We start from the raw sequence: 23765 nt of genomic DNA, 5'->3' as shown, positions 1-23765 counted from the left end.
CAGTCGAGGTTTCCGCTCTATACATTATAGGTATTATTCTAGAGATTGGTTTATGCACATGCATATTATCACCAGCTTTCTGATCCTCTGCATTTGATTAATACTCTATACACTGTGTTCCAAATTATTATGCAAATTGGATTTAAGTGTCATAAAGTTTTGTTTTCTTTTTCAAATAAACTCGTGGATGGTATTGTGTCTCAGGGCTCAATGGATCACTGAAATCAATCTTAAACACATGTGATAATTAGTTTTCCAGGTGATTCTAATTAAAGGAAAACTACTTAAAAATGACGTTCCAGATTATTAAGCAGGCCACAGGTTTCAAGCAATATGGGAAATAAAAAGGATTTCTCTGCTGCTGAAAAGCGTTAACTAGTGCAATGCCTTGGACAAGGTATGAAAACATTAGATATTTCATGAAAACTTAAGAGTGATCATCATACTGTGAATAGATTTGTGACTGAAACAGAGCACAGACAGAGTTCATGCAGATAAAGGCATAATGAGGAAGGTTTCTGCCAGACAAATTCATTGGATTAAGATAGCAGCTGCTAAAATACCATTACAAAGCAGCAAACATTTATTTGAAGCTGCTGGTGCCTCTGGAGTCCCTCGAACCTCAAGGTGTAGGATCGTTCAAAGGCTTGCTGTGGTGCATAAACCTACTATTTGGGCACCCTAAAAAGTGTTCACAAGCAAAAACAGTTGCAGTGGGCCCAGACATACATGAGGACTAATTTCCAAACAGTTTTGTTTACTAATGAGTGTCGAGCAACCCTGGATGGTCCAGATGGATGGAGTAGTGGATGGCCACCATGTCCCAACAAGGCTGCGATGTCAGCAAGGAGGTGGAGTCGTCATGTTTTGGGCTGGAATCATGGGGAAACAGCTGGTAGGGCCCTTTAAGGTTCCTGAAGGTGTGAAAATGACCTCTGCAAAGTATATAGTTTCTGACTGACAACTTTCTTCTATGGTATAAAAAGCAGAAACGTGCCTTCAGGAGCAAAATCATCTTCATGCATGATAATGCACCATCTCATGCTGCAAAGAATACCTCTGAGTCATCGGCAGCTAAGGTCATAAAAGGAGATATACTCATGGTGTGGCCACCATCTTCCCCTGACCTCAACCCTATAGAGAACCTTTGGAGTATCATCAAGCAAAACATCTATGAGGGTGGGAGGCAGTTCACATCAAAACAGCAGCTCTGGGAGGCTATTCTGATTTCATGCAAAGAAATACAAGCAGAAACTCTCCAAAACTCACAAGTTCAGTGGATGCAAGAATTGTGAAGGTGATATCAAAGAAGGGTTCCTATGTTAACATGTAACTTGGCCTGTTAGGATGTTTTGGAGTTAAATAGCATTTTTGTTCAGTGAATGTGACCTCTTAATGCTGCAAATTCCACAAATGAGCATTTTCAGTCCTTTAAAACATATCAAATGTTTAGAAATTCTACTGTCACTAATAATTTAGAACAGTGAATTTTGATTTTTTTATTCATTTTGGAGATTATACTGCTATCATTGGGAGGTTTCTTCAATAAAATTCGATGTATACTCTAACGTGTGATGACTTTTATTAGACTGTCATATGCACCAACCATTTACGAAAATCCGAAAAAAATGTAATTTGCATAATTTGGAACATGGTGTATTTACTCATACCCTTTGATATGAGGCGTATAGATCTACCTTTCTGTGTAGTACTATCCTAGATGTTACTATTTATGATATTGTTTTGCATATGCACTTTATAACTTTTTAGGACCGGACTACCAATTGTATAAATACTTGAATCGTGGGGGTTGAGGTTGCATATAGTACCATTATAATGAGGCATTAGGCTTTCTCTCTCTCTACATATATACAGCTCTGGCAAAAATTAAGAGACCACTGCAAATTATTCAGTTTGTCTGATTTTTCTCTTTATAGGTATATTTTTGAGTAAAACGTAAATTGTTCTTTTATTCTATAAACTACGGACAACAGGTCTCTGAAGTTCCAAGCATTACGTTTTGTATTTATTTTATGAAAATGAGACATGGTCAAAATAAAAAAAAATGCACTGCTTGCAGACCTGATATAATGCAAAAAAAACAAAACAAAACAAAAAAACAAACAAGTTCATAACCATTTAGAAACAATACTAATGTTTTAACTCATGAAGAGTTCAGAAATCAATATTTTGTGGAATAATCATGATTTGTAATCACAGCTTTCATGCGTCTTGGCTTTCCACCAGTCTTTCACACTGCTTTTCGGTAACCTTATGCCACTCCTGGTACAAAAATGTAAGCAGTTCTTTGATGGCTTTTGACTATCCATCTTCCTCTTGATTACATTCCAGAGGTTTTCAATGGGGTTCAGGTCTGGAGATTGGGCTGCCCATGCCAAGGATTTGATGTGGTGGTCCTTCATCCACACGTTGATTGACCTAGCTGTGTGGCATGGCGCATTGTCCTGCTGGAAAAAACAGTCCTCAGAGTTGGGGAACATTGCCTGAGCAGAAGGAATCAACTGTTTTACCAGGATAACCTTGTATGCAGCTTGATTCATACGTCCTTCGCAAAGATTAATCTGCCCAATTCCAGCCGTGTTGAAGCATCCTCAGATCATCACCGATCCTCCACCAAATTTCACAGTGGGTGCAAGACACTGGCTTGTACACCTCTCCAGTTCTCCGTCTAACCATTAGACAACCAGGTGTTGGGCAAAGCTGAAAATTAGACTCACCACAAAAGATTACCTTACTCCAGTCCTCTATGGTCCAATCCTTATGGTCTTTGGTCAAACTTCAGCATGGCTCTCCTTTGCGTCTCATTGATGAAAGGCTTTTTTTCTAGCTTTACATGATTTGAGTCCTGTCTCTAGGAGCCTGGTACGAACTGTTCTTACCGTGCACTTCACCCCAGCTGCCATTTGCCATTCCTTTTGTAGGTCAATTGGTATGATCCTGCGGTTGCGGAGTGACATTCGAATAGGATGACTGTCATCCCGGTCAGTGGAGAGTCGTTTTCGCCCTCTGCCGGTCTGTAGCTTTGTTGTCCCCAATGTCTGCTGTTTGACCTTGTTGTAATGGACTGCCGTCTTAGAAATTTTAAGGATGGGGGCAACATGACGCTCACCGTGCCCCTCTGCTAGTAAAGCCAGATTTGAGCCCTTTTCCTCACAAGACTTTTCTTTTCAACTCCTTTTGCATGGTTAAAAGTTATTTTTTCATTCCTATTACTTTTGAGATATTACTAGCACTTGTTTTGCTATCTAGCTTGTCCTATTGCAAGAGGATTGTGAACACCACAGCAGTGTTTTTTTTATACTTTCCTTCATTAAATCAGATTTGGTTCAGGTGATCACCTAATCAGAAGCACATTAAGTAGAATGTGGTGTACTTTGTTGGGATTCAACGGACACTGGAATGGAATGGCTGTCAAGACATGTAGAGAAGCTGATTGTTATAAAACTGTTTAGTGGTCTCTTAGCTGTTGCCAGAGCTGGATATAGCCTTTTATATGATGCATTAGTATTTCATTCTTCTGTAGGATCATGCTGTGTGTGGATTGTGATCTTTCTGAATTTGTCTCAGAAATAATGCTCCACTTGTGACTAGATTTATTTTATTTGAGGTCAAGCAGTCATTTTCACCTGGTTAGGCTTTGACATACAATCCCCTGCCTTATTATTGTGTACTTCCTGCTGTGGGTGTCTAACTCCTTTTTGGTTTTTATTGCTCTGAATATTTATATTTTCATCTTGTAACAATTTTAAATTTTGTATTTGATTCTTTTTTTCCCATTTTTTCCTGGATTTTTTATTAAAAAAAAGTTACTTTGGACTGGAAAGTTTTAATTCACGCAAGTGGTAATTGGAGAAAGTAGACAGAACATGTTTTAATGCAATTTATACCAAATGTGGCAATGCCACCCTTGTGGATGTACACTTACGTAGAGGATCGGATTGGAAGGATTGCCATTTGGCTTTTGGAACACAAATTTTAATTGACTATATTCTGGGTGCGACTAGTTGAGCCCTTGTAGTGTTGAACATCAAAATAGCCACTAGTGACATTATAGAAGCCTAAAGAGGTTTCTCCACTACAATCAGCAGTTATCAATGTCGGCAGTCATCGGCCAGAGGTACTCGCTTGCCAAGCTATTCCGCAATCAATAGGACGGATGTGCAGTACCCTGTAGCAGCTTGACAAGCGAGTACATCCGGCGGGCAACCGACAACAGCTAATCAGCAGTGGCATGGGTCCCAATCAGACAATGATGACCTATCCTAAGGTTTGTCCATCATGTAAATGCAATGTAACTGCTCAAGGAATTCAAATTCTTATAGGGCTATATCCACAGGTGCCACACTGAATGTTATAATATTGGGCTGTGAAAATACTGTATAATATATTAGCAGTAAATTAGTACCTAATTTTTTCATATACACAATAAAAATGGGCCCCAAAATTTGATGCACAATTTCTTCCAAATGTGAGGATACCCAAAATGTTATGGAAAACTGCTGCTTGAACACATTGCAATGCTTAAGAGGTAGGAACAAAGATATTGCTGGAATAGTTTGTAGGCAACATCTGCAGAGCCTTCAAGGTGCCAGAACATATGAGAACTCCCAAAATTGACCCCATTTTAGAAGTTTCATCTCTCAATCTGCAACTGTAGTAACTATTGTGGCCTCACAGGTGTTTTCACTCTGCAACATCCAAAACATGCTTTTTTCTGAAAAATTTGCAAATATGACAGCTTAGTGTCCATGCATTGTGCCCAGCTTGTGCTTCTGTAAACACACCCCATAAATAAGGGCCCTCTCCCCACTACAGCAATGACAAACATGGACAATAACTATGTTATTGTAGGGTCTAGGTCATTACATGACCTTGGGCTGCGAAAGCAACTATTGGCACGACATCAGTGGCATTTTGTAAACTGCATGGAGAGTTCTCCTCTTACAGCGCTGAAGAAAGGATTAAGGCCCCATAATAACCGCTGAGAAACACTGGATGTACGCCGCAGCCATTAGGTAAACATGTTATTTTTTTTCAAGTTCGGTGTATAGCTACATATTTGCTAGTGGCCAGAAACCACCTTAAGCATGTCAACTCAAAACAGGAAACCACAAAACAAAATTAATGAAATGTTTATTGGCATTTTTCACAGAAGCAAAAAAAGAAAAAAAGTTACAAAGAAATGTGCAAGAACAAACCAGCTGAGCTGATGTGTCATTACAAACCATTGCAGAAGGGTGGTCGTACTTGTACTCCAGAGTGGCCAGGCACATAAGCCGTAATGGTAAGGGGGTAGCACAGTGCACGTGACAGTCCAGCATCTAGAGAAGTATTTTAGTCTGATCATTTTAAGGCAAAGTGTGACTTGCAAATTTTCAACACCAAAAGGCAACAGAATTACAGACGATAATGCAGAACATAATTTGGGTTCACAGCTCTTTAAATGCAGATTGCAGAAAGTAGGAAGAATGAAAAATTAAAATCACTTCCTTATGAAGATTGAAGGGGGTTGTCCACTATTTGGACAAACAATTTATCAATGCTAAAATCATTTATGTAAAATAAATAAAAATCTTTTATTCACCTGCCTTACCCGATCTCATGACAAGTGTTATGCTACATGAGCGCTGCAGCCTACTAGCAGCCACCGATGGACTGCAGCGGTCACACTTTTATTGGATACCCGAGTTTAGTCATAGGGAAGTGTGAGGGCTGCAGCCCACTATTGGCCACTGGGCTGATTAAGCGTTCACGTGAATGTCACGCAAGCCTAAATTTTTTTGTTTCTATATCTCTATCTAAATACATGCTATTGTCCGGAAAAATGAAGGCAGCACTCCAATAGAAAAAATAAAAGTGGTTTATTGGCCCACGTGCGACGTTTCAGTCCAGGATGTGGAACTTTCTCAAGCACCCTTTGTTTTCTTTTGGTGCTGCTTTTTGTTTTCTTTTTCTATATCTAAATACATATAGATTTGACACTAAAGCATTTAAGAAAGTTGACCAAGTAGTGGACATCCCTTTTAAAGGTCTTGTTCACACATCTCATATTATCCAGATGAACCTGCCTAGAGATTAAAGTGTTACCTGTCGATTTTGCAGCAAATTTGGTCATACATATTCCTCATTGCAGTGCAGTCTGCACTGATTTTCTGCATTTCTGATTATCTGTGTGAATGCAGTCTTAGATTGGTGTATAACACACGATGAAATGAATTTGACTTAAATGTGAGCTTACTCTTTAGAATGGGTGACACTCATTGTTTTGAAGCAAGCCTTGGGGTCTGTTTTTTGTAGTGTGCACCAAGTACTTTGGGAATATTAAGGGTATGTGCACAAGTTGCGGATTTTGTTGCGGATCCGCAGCGGTTTTGACGCTGGGGATTCGCAGCTGCTTTCCCTGAGTTTACAGTACCATGTAAACCTATGGAAAACAAAATCCGCAGTGCACATGCTGCAGAAAAAATGCGTGGAAACATATCGTTGTTTATACCGCAGCATGTCAATTCTTTGTGCGAATTCCGCCTGCTCCATAATAGGAATCCGCAGCTGGAATCCGCACAAAAACCGCAGTAAGTCTGCAGGTAAAACGCAGTGCTTTTTACCTGCGGATTACTCAAAACAGGTGCGTAAAAATCCTCAGAGGTTCCATCTACGTGTGCACATACCCTAACAAATATTAAAGTGGTTTTACGAGGTTGGAAACTGCACTGGTCAATATCTAACATTTAAGCTCTATCCCATTCAAGTGCACTGAACGGAGGTACAATACCGGACACAAAGGAAGAGATGGGTGCCTTTCTTGTATGGGAGCAATAACACCTTTTTTGTAACTCATGCAATCTCTACTAACATAATTTGGCCAGTACCCAAGTGCAAAAGTATATTAAAATAGCAGAAAATTCTACTGCAATTTGGTACAACTGAATCATTCTGTATAACATCCCATCAGTAACTTTTCTTTACCCAAGTTGGCATTTAAATTAAAAGTAAACATGTTAATTTTTGTAATCATCAGGATTTTATACCTGAAAGCAAACCTGTCAGCAGGATCTTGCTAAGTAAACTACAGACACTGTCAGGTTGACACCGTTATACTGATTAAAAGGATACCTGGGGTAAAGAAATGCGTCTTGCGGTTCTTGTGTAATCAGTGATAGAAGTTTTCAGTTAATTATATGCCCGTGCTCGTGTGTTTCAGGGCAGCCTGTGGGCAGATATTTCCTTGGTTTCTCTGGCTTAGAACAGGAAGATAAGACGCTGCCTACAGTCCTGCCCCTGGCATATCATTAACTGAAAACTTCTAACTGATTACACAAGAACCACAAGACTGATTTCTTCACCCCAGGTTTCATTTTAATCATTCTAACAGAGCCGACCTGACAGTGTCTGTAGTTTACTTAGCAAAATCCTGCTGCAGGTTTGCTTTAAACTTAAGGCATGTATATGTAGGTACTTTAATACTGAGTAAATCCTTACATTGCTTGTAATCCATTTTGCTTAAGTCCACAGTTGAAATTGTATGAGTTGCAAGTGAGGTGGGTGGACATTGCACTTTAAGCTCTCCTGCCTTCCATTTCTGAATGAGATGTCACTTACGTTTCAGTGACCTGTCAGAGATAGGAGGCAGGCAGCGGGGGGGGGGGGGGGGGGGTAGGAATAAGACAGGTAGGAGAACTATAAGTGTAATGTCCACCCACCAGACTTGCAACTCATACAATTTCAACTATGGACTTACGAAAAACGGCAAAACGGACTTACAACTCATCATCATATAATATTTCTCTAAAACCACTAAACGGATTTCTACGAATGATGTAAGGCTATAACAGGATTTTAAACCTCAAACGAATGGCGTGTATATAAAGATGCTTTAATGCCCGATGATGACAGGTTCTCTTTAAGTGGGATTCAATAAGGAACATTTATATGGACAGGACATTAGATGCATCACACAGTCAATATATTTGTATATGATTAACATAAAAAAATAGACGCTTTATGACATTGTTACATAAAAAGGCATCTTGGCCACAGTAATCAAATCAGTATTATCTTTGGCATTTCACACAATCATAGTTTTCATATGAACAATGCATGCTGATGATTCAATTGAATAGAGTAGATTCAAATTGCAATTATTTTCCCATTTATTACCCTAACTCTAAGGAACTTATTGCAAATCAGTCTCCGGGAGGAAAAAGGGTGACCTACGGCTGTGGGACAGGAGTAGATTGGTGGCATCGGAGTAGAATAAAAATTTGGAGATCTCTTGAGAAAATCTTTAAAGCGAACTACCATCTTTGCACCATGTAAAGGCAGAATATTACTCCATCTGTTGTAGAAGACAAAAATTCAGCCAACTGGCTAATAGAACATCTAAAAGTATACCCTTGACAATTTAGAAGTAGGGTCTGTTCAATGTGGAGGTAAGTCTCCTGCCCCTCTTTGTGGTGTTTGACAGGCTACTGTATATACGTACATACACCGCAGCCTGCCGATCACCACGCAGAGTGATCTCATAAATACACCCTACTCAAACTGGGTCCACTGTATTATTTCAGTGTTCCTACTTGCCAATCTGCACAACACTTTTCTATGCCATATTGGCTACTAGGAGTACAGATCTATAGCTTTAATATGCTGCCTTTATATAGGACATCATAGTATGTTTCATTTTGTTTGTCATGTGATTTAATTGCATCTACTAATATATTTTGTCAGATATTTTTAACTGAACATTTTAAATGAAATGCAATATACCCTCATCACCAACATCCTGTACAAGAGTATAGAAGAAACAGAACTGAGTCTCAAATCCGTGTATTTTTGAAAAGTGAAGTATATTAGCTAAAAAGGGTTAATTACCTTTAGGGCTAATTTGCATTTGCTTTTTTACTCAAGTGCTTGTAATTTGGGCTAAAAAATTTCAATTGGATTGCATTAAAAAAAATTTCAGTTTGAATTTAAAAGCTCATTGTTTTCCAGCACAGTCAACTTTGCAGGGACCAGTGATCATAAATCAGCCAAGATTTGTGCAGGGAAAAAAAAAAAAAAACACATTCAGGAGTAAAAAGCTGTATTTGCACTACAAGATTGTTAACGAGCATTGCTAAAAACACTCGCTATGCAATTATCTTGTTGTGTAAATAGGATGCCAAAACCTGATGGACGAGCAAAACGAACTTTTGCCGAGCGCAAAAGATCATTGTTCTCACCGATGCCTCACCTTGTGTAAACAGGACCCGCACTGCTCAGAACCATGGCAGCATTGAGTAATGTGGTGTAGATTGCTCAGTGTCCATGGTTTACTTTGGTATGCCTATGAAAACAGGCATTTAAATGACCGTCAAACGATTAAAGTTTATTGATCAGCGGTCATATCATGTCGGTCCATATAAAAGGAACTTTACAACCTCTACACTCAGAACATTAGAACAAGCTCAGTGACAGATTCTCAGATAACTCATTCTGCAGCCAGTAATAGTCATAGCAAGAGACTGCTCGGTGAGTGTGCACGGTGAGTCTGCGCAGCTGTTGAACCCTTAGGCTAGGTTCACATTGCGTTCAGTGACTCCGTTAAACGGACTACGTTACACCGCAGCATAACGTGGTGTAACGTAGTCAGTTAACGCCGCCATTGAATGCACTGTCGGACGCATCGCTAGCGCACGCCCACAATGGGCGTGCGCTAGCGATGTGCCGTCATTGAGTGACGGACCCGAGACGCGCTAGCGCGATGGAACGTCGGCACTTGCGTTAACAGCAGCCCGTTAGCGTATGTGCTGAACGGGCTGCTATTAACGCAATGTGAACCCAGCCTTACTTAACCCCTTTCTGACCTCGGACGGGATAGTACGTCCGAGGTCAGAAGCCCCGCTTTGATGCGGGCTCTGGCAGTGAGCCAGTATCAAAGCCGGGACATGTCAGCTGTTTTGAACAGCTGACATGTGCCCGCAATAGGCGCGGGCAGATCGCTATTAACTAGTTAAATGTCGCTGTCAAACGCAGACAGCGGGCATTTAACTACGCCGGGCGGCCGGAAATGACAGCATCGCCGACCCCCGTCACATGATCAGAGGTCGGCGATGCTTCTGAATGGTAACCATAGAGGTCCTTGAGACCTCTATGGTTACTGATGCCGGCCTGCTGTGAGCGCCACCCTGTGGTCGGCGCTCACAGCACACCTGCATTTCTGCTACATAGCAGCGAACAGCAGATCACTGCTATGTAGCAGAGCCGATCGTGCTGTGCCTGATTCTAGCCTTCCATGGAGGCTATTGAAGCATGGCAAAAGTAAAAAAAAAAATAAAAAAAATGTGAAAAAAATAAAAAACATAAAAGTTTAAATCACCCCCCTTTCGCCCCAATCAAAATAAATCAATAAAAAAAAAAAAAATAATCAAACCTACACATATTTGGTATCGCCGCGTTCAGAATCGCCCGATCTATCAATAAAAAAAAAGCATTAACCTTATCGCTTAACATCGTAGCGAGAAAAAAAATTCGAAACGCCAGAATTATGTTTTTTTGGTCGCCGCGACATTGCATTAAAATGCAATAATGGGCGATCAAAAGAACGTATCTGCACCAAAATGCTATCATTAAAAACGCCAGCTCAGCACGCAAAAAATAAGCCCTCAACCGACCCCAGATCATGAAAAATGGAGACGCTACGAGTATCGGAAAATGGGCAATTTTTTTTTTTTTTTTAAGCAAAGTTTGGAATTTTTTTTTCACCACTTAGGTAAAAAATAACCTAGACATGTTAGGTGTCTATGAACTCGTAGTGACCTGGAGAAAAATAATGGAATCCCAAGGTCATGAAGGGGTTAAAATGCAGAGACGTGATTAAAGCCAAGCTCCAGGTATACCGAGCAGTGACTTCACGTGACATTACACAGATTCGTGTTTTTGGTGATGTCAGTTTCACTTTAATGCCATTAAATCACATTTCGAACACTGTGAAACATATCTTTCTCCTGAAGGAAGATCCCTTTTAGGCTAACAGATGCACTTAAAGTTCTTATCAAAATATAAAAATCTGCCCCCAAGCTCTTGTGCAATACCCCTTACGTCAAAATGAGGCTATAGTGGCAGGCCTCTTTCTAAAGTTTTATATTTTTCAGGTAAAGTACATGATTTACATGAACAAAAATAAATTGGCTTTCCTATTTGATTGAAATAGCTTCATTTGCAAATACTGCTTTTCAATTAGTATACGTCTAAGATTGTTAATAAAGTAATTACACGCTAAAAATACTGAAAATGTTAATAGCCAGGTTTAGTTAAAGCACAAAAAAAATCCAGTAGCACTGGATTTACTTTCAGAGTAAATATATTTATATATGTGTATATTTTCATTTATTTTTATTTTTTTTAAAAAAAGCTGATTTTATTTTTGTCATTAAAATTTAACCAGTCTTAGAAATCACACTCTTAGAAATGAGGAAAGAGGATTTCTGTTAAAAAACAAAACAAAAACAACACCTGAAGATCAGTTACTCTGTATTCAGGTGACAAGTTACCAGTAACCGTCATTAGAAAATGTTATTGCTGTAATTTCCAAATCAGGCCTATTAGAACACAGCTTAACCCATATACTGAAAGCTGCCAGTCTCATTCTAGTAAGGCCGGGGTCACACATGCGAGAAACTCGTCCGTGTCTCGCATGTGAAACCCAAGCTGTGGCGCCGGCACTGTGGAGCGGAGCGTGCGGCCGCATAGGAACACATGGATCTGCACGCTCCGCTCCCAAGTGCCGGCGCCAGAGCTTGGGTTTCACATGCGAGACACGGACGTGTTTCTCGCATGTGTGACCCCGGCCTTAGGATGCGAGTCATTCCCCCCTCTCACTCTCTAATCGGCAGACGTCTCCTTCCTAAGCTGTGGAAGCCATACGAATACACACGCATACAACTGCTGCATACAAGATTGTCTCCTTTTAAAGTGCTGCACAGCCCACAGCACAATGTGAACACGCCATGTAGTCAACAAGGCATTTAAAAGACATGGAGTTCACAGGATCTAGTCATGGGCAGCCTTGGACTAACAACTCTGAAATGATAAAGGGCTTTCCTAAAGGGAACAGTTTAGGAGGTCAACAATCAGATCAGCACCTTACAAAGAAATGAGGAAAAACATATGAAATGTGTAAGGATCCCCAGTCTCCCTACTTCCTTCTCTCCCAAAGTCCATATGTTTATCAACCACCCTGGCTGCGCCCAAGAGCCGCTCACACCCTCATAGCTGAAAGGTCAAGGTACAGTGCAGTGCTCTAACAGAAGAGCTTGATAAAGCAGTTCTGGCAATATGGCTTGTCGTTCTGCTCCTTGAAGGTTCCTTTGTTGAGCTGCTTAAGACAGAAGGCACAAACAAAATGCTCTGGATGGAATTTCTTCCCCATAGCGGTAATACAGCGGCCGGTGATTGGCTTCTGGCAGCCGGAACAGAGTGAACCACGACGCTCGTGGTAATGCACCTCACAGTATGGTTGACCATCATGCTCAAAGAAGCTTCCATTCACAAATGGGGTAAAACATTCCTGAGAACAAAAAGAATTTTGGAACGATTAACATAAAAATCTTCAAGGTTTTTTTTTTTTACAGTTATAAAGGAATTTAAAGGAGATGTTTAGTTTTGGAAGTGGGTGGTCACGTGACAGCAAGTATGCGATTTGTAGAATTCCAGCCACATTCCGACTAGACATGCACGGGCCTCACTCAATACATGTGCCTCGCGAAAGTATTCAGCTCCCTGGAACTTTTCAACCTTTTCCCACATATCATATTTCAAACAAAGATACCAAATGTAAATTTTGGTTGAACAATCAACAAGTGGAACACAATTGTAAAGTTGAACGAAATTTATTGGTTATTTTAAGTTTTTGTGGAAATTCAAAAACTGAGAAGTGGGGTGTGCAATATTATTCGGCACCTTTAACTTAATTTGTTGCGCCACCTTTTGCTGCGATTAAAGCTGCCAGTCTCTATCAGTTTTGTTCATCGAGAGACTGAAATTCTTGCCCATTCTTCCTTGGCAAACAGCTCGAGCTCAGTGAGATTTGATGGAGATCGTGTGTGAACAGCAGATTTCAGCTCTTTCCACAGAATCTCGATTGGATTGAGGTCTGGACTGTGACTTGGCCCTTGGCCATTCTAACACCTGGATACGTTTGTGAACCATTCCACTGTAGATTTTGCCTTATGTTTGGGATCATTGTCTTGTTGGAAGACAAATCTCAGTCCCAGTCTCAGGTCTTTTGCAGACTCCCAACAGGTTTTCTCCAAGAATGGTCCTGTATTTGGCTCCATCCATCTTCCCATCAATTTAAACTATCTTCCCTGTCCCTGAGAAAGATAGGCAGGCCCAAACCATGATGCTGCAACCACGTTTGACAGTGGGGATGTTGTGTTCAGGGTGATGAGCTGTGTTGCCTTTACGCCAAACATATCGTTTGGCATTGTTGCCAAAAAGTTCGATTTTGGTTTCATCTGACCAGAGCGCCTTCTTCCACATGTTTGGTGTGTCTCCCAGGTGGCTTGTTGCAAACTTTAAACAACACTTTTTATGGATATCTTTGAGAAATGGCTTTCTTCTTGCCATTCTTCCATAAAGGCCAGATTTGTGCAGTACGGCTGATTGTTGTCCTATGGACAGACTGTCCCACCTCAGTTGTAGGTCTCTGCAGTTCATCCAGAGTGATCATGGGCCTCTTGGCTGCATCTCTGATCAGTCTTCTCCTTCTTTGAGATTGAAGTTTAGAGGGACGGCCGGGTCTTGGTAGATTTGCAGTGGTATGATACTCCTTCCATTTCAATATGATCGCTTGCACAGTGCTCCTTGGGATGTTTAAAGTTTTGGAAATCATTTTATATCCAAATTCGGCTTTAAACTTCTCCACAACAGTATCACGGACCTGCCTGTTGTGTTCCTTGTTCTTCATGATGCTCTCTGTGCTTCAAATAGAACCCTGAGACTATCACAGAGCAGGTGCATTTATACGGAGACTTGATTACACACAGGAGGATTATATTTATCATCATTAGGCATTTAGGACAACATTGGATCATTCAGAGATCCACAATGAACTTCTGGAGTGAGTTTGCTGCACTGAAAGTAAAGGGGCCAAATAATATTGCACGCCCCACTTTTCAGTTTTTAAATTTCCCCCAAAAATTTTAAATAAACAAGAAATGTCGTTCTACTTCATAATTGTGTTCCACTTGTTGTTGATTCTTCACCAAAAATGTACATCTGTTATCTTTATGTTTGAAGCATGATATGTGGGAAAAGGTTGAAAAGTTCCAGGGGGCCGAATACTTTCGCAAGGTTCTGTATGCAGATTGAACACTTGCGGTCAAATGACTGTTCGCTCTCGCCACCAGCACCAGAAAGAATTCAGACCGTGTCCACGCAGTGAGGATTCAAAAGTCTACAGTCATGTAGACCTTTATTCCAAATCTGGACAATCCTTTTAAAAAGTAATCACCGATTTAATTTATTTCATAAATCAAATTGTTCACACAAAAATAAAACCACCTTGTAATATACAGGTGATTTATCAAACATGGTGTAAAGTGAAACTGACTCTATTGCCCTTAGCAACCAATCAGATTCCACTTTTCATTCTTCACAGACTTTGGAAAATGAAAGGTGGAATCTGATTGGTTGCTAAGGGCAACTGAGTCAGTTTCACTTTACACCATGTTTGATAAATCTCCCACTTCATAACCCTATTACACATACTGTCCACCTACTTTTGGACCACCCTGTATATTCTCAGAAAATGCTTCTCTCCCCTCCTACATGGACCATCCACGCTGAATTCATGGGTGAAATCTGTGTTCAGTGAATACCGATTTCCCCCTAAAGAGACCGGAGATGGCAGTAGGTGCTTATAAAATTCTATGGGGATTGGGAAATGGAGGCAGATTTCTTGAATAAGATATTAAAGTTTCTTAATTTCATGTTCAGTATTGATTAAAAGATAAACAAAAACAAACAAAAAAAAGATTACTCTTTAGTAATTAAGATATACGTAAGGGGTTAGCAATGTTGTCGTAATGCAAGTGGCATCATGGGACAAAATTATTTCTAGGAGTTTCCATCATTTCCTTCAGATTTTCTGGGTACCTCTCCAACTCCAAAAAACAAATCTCTAAATTAAGTGGCTGTAGTGTGCGTGCGTGCTTGACTCAGGGAATATCTATTGATTGAAGAGAACAGGGACCAAGTAGTTGCATGTCATTTTACAGTCTCAAATTTTCCATACTGGGTTAAAATAAAAATAAAAAATGACAGTGTTCTTTTGCTTATTTTTGACAAAAGTATTCTTACCCTACAGACAAAGCACTCTGGATGCCACAGTGTGTTAAGAGCAGAGATATAATTCTCAAGGATCGCATGGGTGCAGCCACCACACTTGGGGGCAAACATGTCAAAATAATCCTTACGGCAATAAGCCTTCCCATCCCTCTCATGGAAACCTGTAAATCCAAGCCAAATAAGACTGATTAAATACATATACAGGTAAAAACACAAAATCACAGAAGCACATTGGATTTAAAGGGAATCGGGTCTGCAGGGTTATTCTAGCTCATCTGAGTACAGCGTAATGTAGGCAAAGAGACCCTGGATCCAATGATGTACCACTTAGTTTACTGGGCACAGCAGTTCTGACAGTTTTCGATTTAGCAATTGAGCAGAGCTGAGAAAGCGAACCACACTCACACCAGGCACTATGTACATTGTCTATACCGTGAGTTCCTTATTACAGGAGGGGGCAGAGCCAGTCTAAGTCACGTGCACATCAGACCTGGCAATGATAATCTCCTAGTGAGAAAACTTTCAGTGTAAGTGAACAGCACGCAGCTTGATAACTGGCACATCATTGAATTAAGTGTTTTAACCCCTATCTCATGCTATTTTCAGATCACATAGCAAAAACTTGCTGATTCACTTAAATGATTACTGCATGTATCCAGCCACTAGCCATCTTAGCAAGCTTTTATAATGGTATATAGCCATTTCCACTTACTCTGCTTGTCCCCTTATGCTGTGAGGACAAGTAACTTTTTTTCAAAGTGGTTTATGATCCATGTAGGCCTGGACACTTGTTTATCTGTTCACTACATTTATTGTGTTCTGCTGCCTCAACTTAGTTTGATTGATTGCTAACTAGGTAATATTGTGAGAGATCTGGGGAAGCATTTATGCAGGGGTTAGCATTTATGCAAATTTAATCTAAGAACATTTTATCAACGTATGGGCAGCTAAACCATGGAAGTTAGACAGGGCAGGAGACAGGTAAGACACAAACAAACCTACTCCCAGTACATTTGTATTACAACAAATATTTACCACTAGATGGTGGCCCGATTCTAACACATCGGGTATTCTAGAATATGTATGTAGTTTATTTATGAAGTTTTCAGAATAATGCAATTTATACACAGGATTCGGCCGGCCGCGACCAATTAGCAAAGAGTGGTTCAAATTCCGCGCCAATTTGCAGGCGGACTGCGACCGTCGCTGATTGTTCGCGGCCGGGCGTGACCAATCAGTGATGATTGTTCGCTACCGGGCGTGACCAATCAGTGAAGCCAGGGCCGGCTCCAGGTTTTTGAGGGCCCCGGGCGAAAGAAGTCTCAGTGGGCCCCCCTTCCTCTTTAACACATACCACGATTCATGATGCACAGATACAGCAGAGAAATATAGCACAGCCCACGCGGTATTTTGCCCAGCCACGCGGTATATTGCCCAGCCACGCGGTATATTGCCCAGCCACGCGGTATATTGCCCAGCCACGCGGTATTATAGCAGACACGTGGTATATTGCACAGCCACGTAGTATATTGCACAGCCACGTAGTATATTGCACAGCCACGTAGTATATTGCACAGCCACGTAGTATATTGCACAGCCACGTAGTATATTGCACAGCCACGTAGTATATAACACTGCCCATGCTGTATATAACCCAGGCCACATAGTATAGAGCACAGCGATGTAGTATATAACACAGCCCACGTAGTATATAGCAATGTGGGCACCATATCCCTGTTAAAAAAAGAATTAAAATAAAAAATAGTTATATACTCACCCTCCGTCGGCCCCCGGATCCAGGCGCGACGCTCCAGTCCCAAGAGTGCATTGCGGTCTCGCGAGATGATGACGTAGCAGTCTCGCGAGACCGCTACGTCATCTCGCGAGACCGCAATGCATGGACCGGACCATCGCGAGGAGCATTAAAGGCCTGGGCTGGATTGCGGGGGCCGACAGAAGGCGAGTATATAATGATTTTTTATTTTTTTTTTATTATTAACATTAGATCTTTTTACTATTGATACTGCATAGGTAGCATCAATAGTAAAAAGTTGGTCACACAGGGTTAATAGCAGCGTTAACGGAGTGCGTTACACCGCAGCATAACGCGGTCCGTTAACACTGCCATTAACCCTGTGTGAGCGCTGACTGGAGGGGAGTATGGAGCGGGCACTGACGGCAGGGGAGTAGGGAGCGGCCATTTCGCGGCCGCACTGTGCCCGTCGCTGATTGGTCGTGGCCGTTTGACAGCGACCAATCAGTAACTTGGAATTTCCATGACAGACAGACGGAAGTGACCCTTAGACAATTATATAGTAGACTAGATGGTGGCCCGATTCTAACGCATCGGGTATTCTAGAATATGTATGTATGTATATAACAGCCATGTAGTATATAGCAGACAAATACTAACGTGGCCTGTGCTATATACTATGTGGCTGCTATATACATACATACATACATATTGTAGAATACCCAATGCGTTAATACAGGCCACGTAGTATATAACAGCCCACGCAGTATATAGCAGCCATGCAGTATATAACACAGCCCACGTAGTATGTAACACAGGCCACGTAGTATATAACACTAGCTACGTAATATATAATACAGCCCACGTAATATGTAGCACAGCCCACATAGTATCCAACACTGGCCACGTAGTATATAGCACGCAGTATAGAACACAGACCACGCAATATATAGCAGTGTGGGCACAATATCCCTGTTAAAAAAATAATTAAAATAAAAAATAGTTATATACTCACCCGCCGGGGTCCAGCGAAGCTGTGCCGATGCGCGCGGCTGCCACCATCTTTCGTTCCCAGGATGCATTGCGAAATTACCCAGATGACTTAGCGGTCTCGCGAGACTGCTAAGTGTTCTGGGTAATTTCGTAATGCATCTCTGGGAACGGAAGCTGCCGGCAGGCGCGCGCATCGTCGGACAACGGAAGGTGAGAATAGCAGGTTAATTATTTTTAACATTACATCTTTTTACTATTGATGCTGCATAGGCAGCATCAATAGTAAAAATGGTAGTTACCTGCCGATAACGGTATTTCTCTGATCCCATGATGGCACCACGGAGAGAGGGGTCCGCCCCCAGGGACAGGAAACCTACAGGTGAAAAAGGGCGTACCTCTCTCCCACATCAGTTGGTTTACAGAGCCTTATACAGAACTTCAGCTGCAACTCAATATTTACGCAAATTAAACTTAACCTATTTAACTTAATAGATGCACCGTGACTAAAATGAATTACTAGTACATTATCCAGTGCACACCTGTGTGTGAGAAGGGAGGGAATATACGGGTGCCATCATGGGATCAGAGAAATACCGTTATCGGCAGGTAACTACCATTTTCTCTATCCCCATGATGGCACCACGGAGAGATTTGAATAGATAGAGCTATTAGGGAGGGACCACTGCCTCTAGAACCCTTCGCCCAAAGGTAGGATCAGAGGAAGTCAAGTCTAAGCGACAATGCTTAAAAAATGTAGACTGGGAAGACCAAGTGGCCGCTCTACATATCTGTTGTATTGAAGCGCCAGCTCTCTCCACCCAGGATGATGCCACTGCTCTGGTCGAATGAGCTTTTATGTTCTCTGGGATGGCTGTCCCACAGGATGAGTAGGATAGGGCGATGGCGTCTCTTATCCAGCTTGCTAACGTGGCTTTCGACGCTTTTTGTCCTTTGCGTGGACCCTGGAAGCAGACAAACAGAGCCCTATCCTTCCTGCACTCCCTAGTGGCTGATAGATACCGAACTAGACACCTTCTTACGTCTAGGGTATGCAGTGTTTTTTCCCCCTCATTTTTAGGTTTGGGACAAAAGGAGGGTAAGGAAATTTCTTGCGTTCTGTGAAACTGTGACGCTATTTTAGGGAGATAAGCTGGGTCAGTTTTTAGAATGACTCTGTCATCAAGTATCTGAGTAAAGGGCGGGCATGAAGATAACGCTTGTATATCGCTGACACGGCGAGCTGAGGTTAGGGCCACTAGGAGTGTGGTTTTCAGAGACAGGATCTTTAAAGGGACTTCTGTCAGGGGCTCAAAGGGAGGTTTGGTTAGAGCGTTCAGTACGAGGTTTAGGTCCCATGGGGGAGAGTTGTGGAGGGGAATGGGTCTGGACCTAGATGAGGCTTTAATAAATCGCATGACCCAACGATTTCTGGCCAGATCGTGATTATACAGAGCTGCTAAGGCTGCTACCTGAACTTTTAGTGTACTTGTAGCCAAACCTCTTTCCAGGCCTTTCTGTAAAAATTCAAGGACTTTCCCAATAGGAATTTCCCCGGACGGGTCTGCCCCTGATACTGATATGAATTTTTTCCACACTTTCCCATATATTCTAGTGGTTACGGGTTTTCTACTTTGTAATAGAGTGGACACCAAGTTAGGAGAGAACCCTTTGTCCCTTAGTAACCTCCTTTCAAAAGCCACGCTGTCATGTGTAAATTTTTCACATTGGGGTGAAACACTGGGCCCTGGGACAGAAGTTTCGAGGTGTCTGGTAGAACCCATGGACTTGATATGGACATTTTTCTTAGCCAAGAAAACCATATTCTGCGGGGCCAGAATGGCGCTATTAGTATCACTGTAGACCTCTCCTCCCGAATTTTCCTCAGCACTAAGGGGATGAGTGACATTGGAGGGAACGCGTAGGCAAGGTGATAGTTCCAAGGAATTGTCAAAGCGTCTAGAGCTACAGGGTTCCCCCGGGGATCGATTGAGCAGAATGTTTCTACTTTGCGGTTTTGACTGTTCGCGAATAGGTCTATTACTGGTAGGCCCCAGAGATTCACGATCTGATCGAAGACCGATTGGTTGAGCTCCCACTCTCCCTGTTTTAAGCACGTTCTGCTCAGGAAGTCTGCAGTTTGGTTTTCGGAGCCTTTTAAGTGGAGAGCTGTCAAGGACTTTAGACTGTGTTCCGCTATGTGGAAGATGGATTGGGTTACCTCCATCAGAGCTCGACACCTGGTTCCCCCTTGGTGGTTTAGATATGCCACAACTACTTGGTTGTCCAAAAACACTTTTACGTGATGACCGTGCAGGAGATATAGGAAGTGTGTTAGGGCCAGTTTTACCGCTAGCAGCTCTTTCATGTTGGAAGAGTCTGGCTCCTGACTTTTGTTCCAACTTCCCTGTGCCACTTGATCGCCTATATGTGCTCCCCAGCCCCAGGGGCTTGCATCTGTTGTTAGAATCTTTTCCGTCGGTAGCGCCCAAGGAACCCCTTTGGCTAGATTCCCTGGGTCTGCCCACCATGCTAGGGAGTGTATTGTATTTGGAGAAATAGTTAACCGCCCGTCTAAATTTCCGTGCAGAGATATGCCTAAATTTAAGGTCTCCCATTGTAGATCCCGGGAATGAAGTTGTGCCCATTGAACTGCCGGAATACAGGCAGTCATAGAGCCCAGGAGGGACATTGCTCTCCTCGGAGTGGTCACTGGGGATACCGTCAGCTGTAATACGGCTTGTGTCATTTTTTGTACCTTCTCCTGAGGAAGATAACATGTCTGCGTGTTCGAGTCTAGGACTATCCCCAAGTACTCCTGTACCCGAGATGGCACCATTTTGGACTTGGGTATGTTTAGCAGCCACCCTAGACTCGACAGAGAAGTAATGACCAGATTCAACTGTTGTTCGCAGTGTTGAAATGAGTTCCCTACCACGAGTAGGTCGTCTAGATAGGGAACTATTAGGATGTTCTGTTCCCGTATGTGGGCCATTACCTCTGACATTATTTTCGTGAATACTCGAGGAGCGATAGCTATCCCGAAGGGGAGAGCTCGGAATTGGAAGTGTTTGATCTCCCCCTGGATATTCACTGCCAGTCTGAGATATTTTTGGTAATCTCTGTGTATGGGCACATGGTAGTACGCGTCTCGTAAATCTAAAACAGTCATGAAACACCGAGGAAAGAGTATTCTCACGCAAGATTTTATTGTTTCCATTTTGAAATGTTGTATCTCCAGGAAACTGTTTAGTTTTTTGAGATTTATGATCGTTCTGTACGATCCGTCCGGTTTTTTCCGGAGAAAGAGGGGAGAATAGAACCCCGTGCCTCTTTCCTGGTATGGAACTTCTTGCAATACATCTTTCTGGATTAGGCTCAGAATTTCCTTCTGGAGAGCTGACTGTTCGAGTGACTGTTTTTGAGGCGTTACCATGAAGGAGTTGCCGGGAGGGACACGAAATTTGAATTTGAGGCCTTCTCGTATAATGCCTAAAATCCAAGGGCTGTTTGAAATTCTTTCCCAGGCTGGAAGAAACTTCGCTAGTCTCCCTCCGACCCGGGAAGTACCTTCATTGGGATTTTTTATTATCTGAAGGGGGGGGTTTTGTTGAACAAGAAGCCCCTGTTTTTGTTTCTTCTGTCTTCCCATCCGTCTTTATTTCCTTTTGGAGGTCTTCTGCGCATGAACTTTCTGTTCCGAAAGGAGCGCCTATATGACTGGTTGGGGAACCCGGGAAAGGATTTCTTTTTATCTCCCGCTTTGTCGAGGATGTCGTCCAACGTTGACCCAAACAGGAATTCACCCTCGCAAGGTATTGAACAAAGCTTGGTCTTTGTCTGCAGATCCCCCGGCCAGCACTTCAGCCACAGGGCGCGTCTTGCGGCGTTTGAGAAGGAAGCCGACCTGGCTGACAATCTTGCCGAGTCCACCGAAGCGTCCGCCAAAAAAGCTGCTGCTCCTTTCATTATGGACACTGACTTTTGTAATGTCTCTCTTGGGACTTTCTGTTTTAGTTGAGAATCCAAATGCTCAAGCCATACCATCAGAGCACGGGCCGTGCATGTGGCTGCGATGGCTGGCTTTAGGCCCCCTCCTGCCGCTTCCCAGGAGTTTTTTAAGAAGGTGTCTGCCTTTTTGTCCATTGGATCCTTCAGAGTGCCCATGTCCTCAAAGGGCAGGGCGAACTTTTTAGAGGCCTTTGCTATGGCCACATCCAGTTTGGGTGCCTTGCTCCAGGATGAGCAGGCTGGGTCATCGAACGGGTACTTTCTCTTGGGGGTCAAGAGTACTTTTTTGTCTGGTTTCTTCCATTCTTTCTTGATCAAAGAATGAATTTTTTCATTTATTGGAAATACTCTTCTTTTCTTTTGTTCTAATCCGCTGAACATTATGTCCTGTGCTGTTCTTTTAGGGCGTTCGTCTACCAGACCCATAGTTGTTCTGATGGCCTTTATCAATGCGTCCGTCTCCTCGATGGGGAAGCAACTGCGTCCCCCCTCTGATGATAGTGAGGAGGTTCCGGATGTTGATGAATCATTAGAGTCAGATGTTTCATTTTCTGATTCGTCTATACTGGACTCGGGAGACTTATGACCTGATCTATGTTTTTTCCTCGGAATTTTAATGCTTTTGAGGGCATTTTCCACTTGATTTTTTATAAGAGTTTTTAGGTCTGACGCGAACGCCGGAGATTCCTCCTGGATGGTTTTTTCTATGCAGGGCCCGCATAGCTTCTTTTCCCATGAGGAAGATAGCTCTTCCGAACATATTGCACACACTTTGTGTTTTGATTTGGTTGTACATTTCCTTCCCTAAGAGAGAAAAGAAAAAATAATCTCGTATTATGTTACCACTTCCACGTGGATCACTCACCCTTTACGGCTAAGAGATACCGTCTCTGGCCTCGGGACTGTATCCACTGGTTTTGTCGCTGGCCGAGTGTTTCCTCCAGAGACTCGGCTGCGTTGAGACCCTGATCGTCCGCTGCTGCTGCGTTGTTGGGATGAAGCGTTCCCCTTGCGCTGATGTTGTGAGCGCGGACGCGGTACTTGCTCAGGTGATGATTGTGCACATTCCTGTGCCTCTTGTGGTTCTTTGCCGCTCATAGTGGCTCCGCACTGCGTTTGCCAAAAGAGAGGGTTTTCCACGTTTTCTCTGTTGAGAACGCTGTTTTTTAAACTTGCCGCCGGCAGAAGCGGTCATCTGCGCATGCGCGCGCGTCACTTCCGGTTCGCTGCACAGGCTTCCTATAGGGAGGATATTAGTGGGGACGCCTGTGCGCGCGTTCCAACGTTCCGCCCGAGCCCGTGCTTCCGGTTTGGGCGGCGGTTCAGCGGTGACCTGCGGCGCTTATGCTCTAGCGCCTCTGTGATGGTAGCGTAGCCGCCGCTACCCCCATGCACCGATTAGCGGTGTAGAGGCTGTAACGGTGACCGCCGCCACCTGCCTCTTTCCTCACCCCCTTTTTTTTTTTTTTTCCTTGAGGAAGGCAGGCTCGGACCTCTTCACTGCCTTCCCCTGCAACACTCACCCGTAGGGCCCGCCGACCCCCGTGGTGGTGCCTCAGGGTCGGATGAAAAGGGGGGAGAAAACCTACTGGACACAGCCGTGACAGGGCGCCCCCTGTCAGGAACCGACCGGCCAGCACCCTGGAATCCCACGAAGAATCCT

At 42.8% G+C, this 23765-nt stretch overlaps 1 protein-coding gene across 2 annotated transcripts in view; it reads right to left on the bottom strand.

Moving 5' to 3' along the window:
* Window positions 1–11979: 11979 nt before the first annotated feature.
* PXN (paxillin) overlaps window positions 11980–23765 on the bottom strand; it is a 63749-nt gene continuing 51963 nt past the window's right edge. For both annotated transcript variants that reach the window (XM_077294712.1, XM_077294704.1), the window contains 2 exons: window positions 15361–15509; window positions 11980–12565 (listed from right to left, as the gene is read on the bottom strand). In XM_077294712.1, the coding sequence (XP_077150827.1) occupies window positions 12299–12565; window positions 15361–15509 (416 nt within the window). In that variant the 3' untranslated portion in view covers window positions 11980–12298. The remainder of the gene's footprint in view (window positions 12566–15360; window positions 15510–23765) is intronic.

Source organism: Ranitomeya variabilis, chromosome 1 (genome assembly GCF_051348905.1).
Source record: "Ranitomeya variabilis isolate aRanVar5 chromosome 1, aRanVar5.hap1, whole genome shotgun sequence".
In the NCBI taxonomy this organism is placed as follows: Eukaryota; Metazoa; Chordata; class Amphibia; order Anura; family Dendrobatidae; genus Ranitomeya; species Ranitomeya variabilis.
This window is presented reverse-complemented; position numbering and strand designations above follow the sequence as displayed.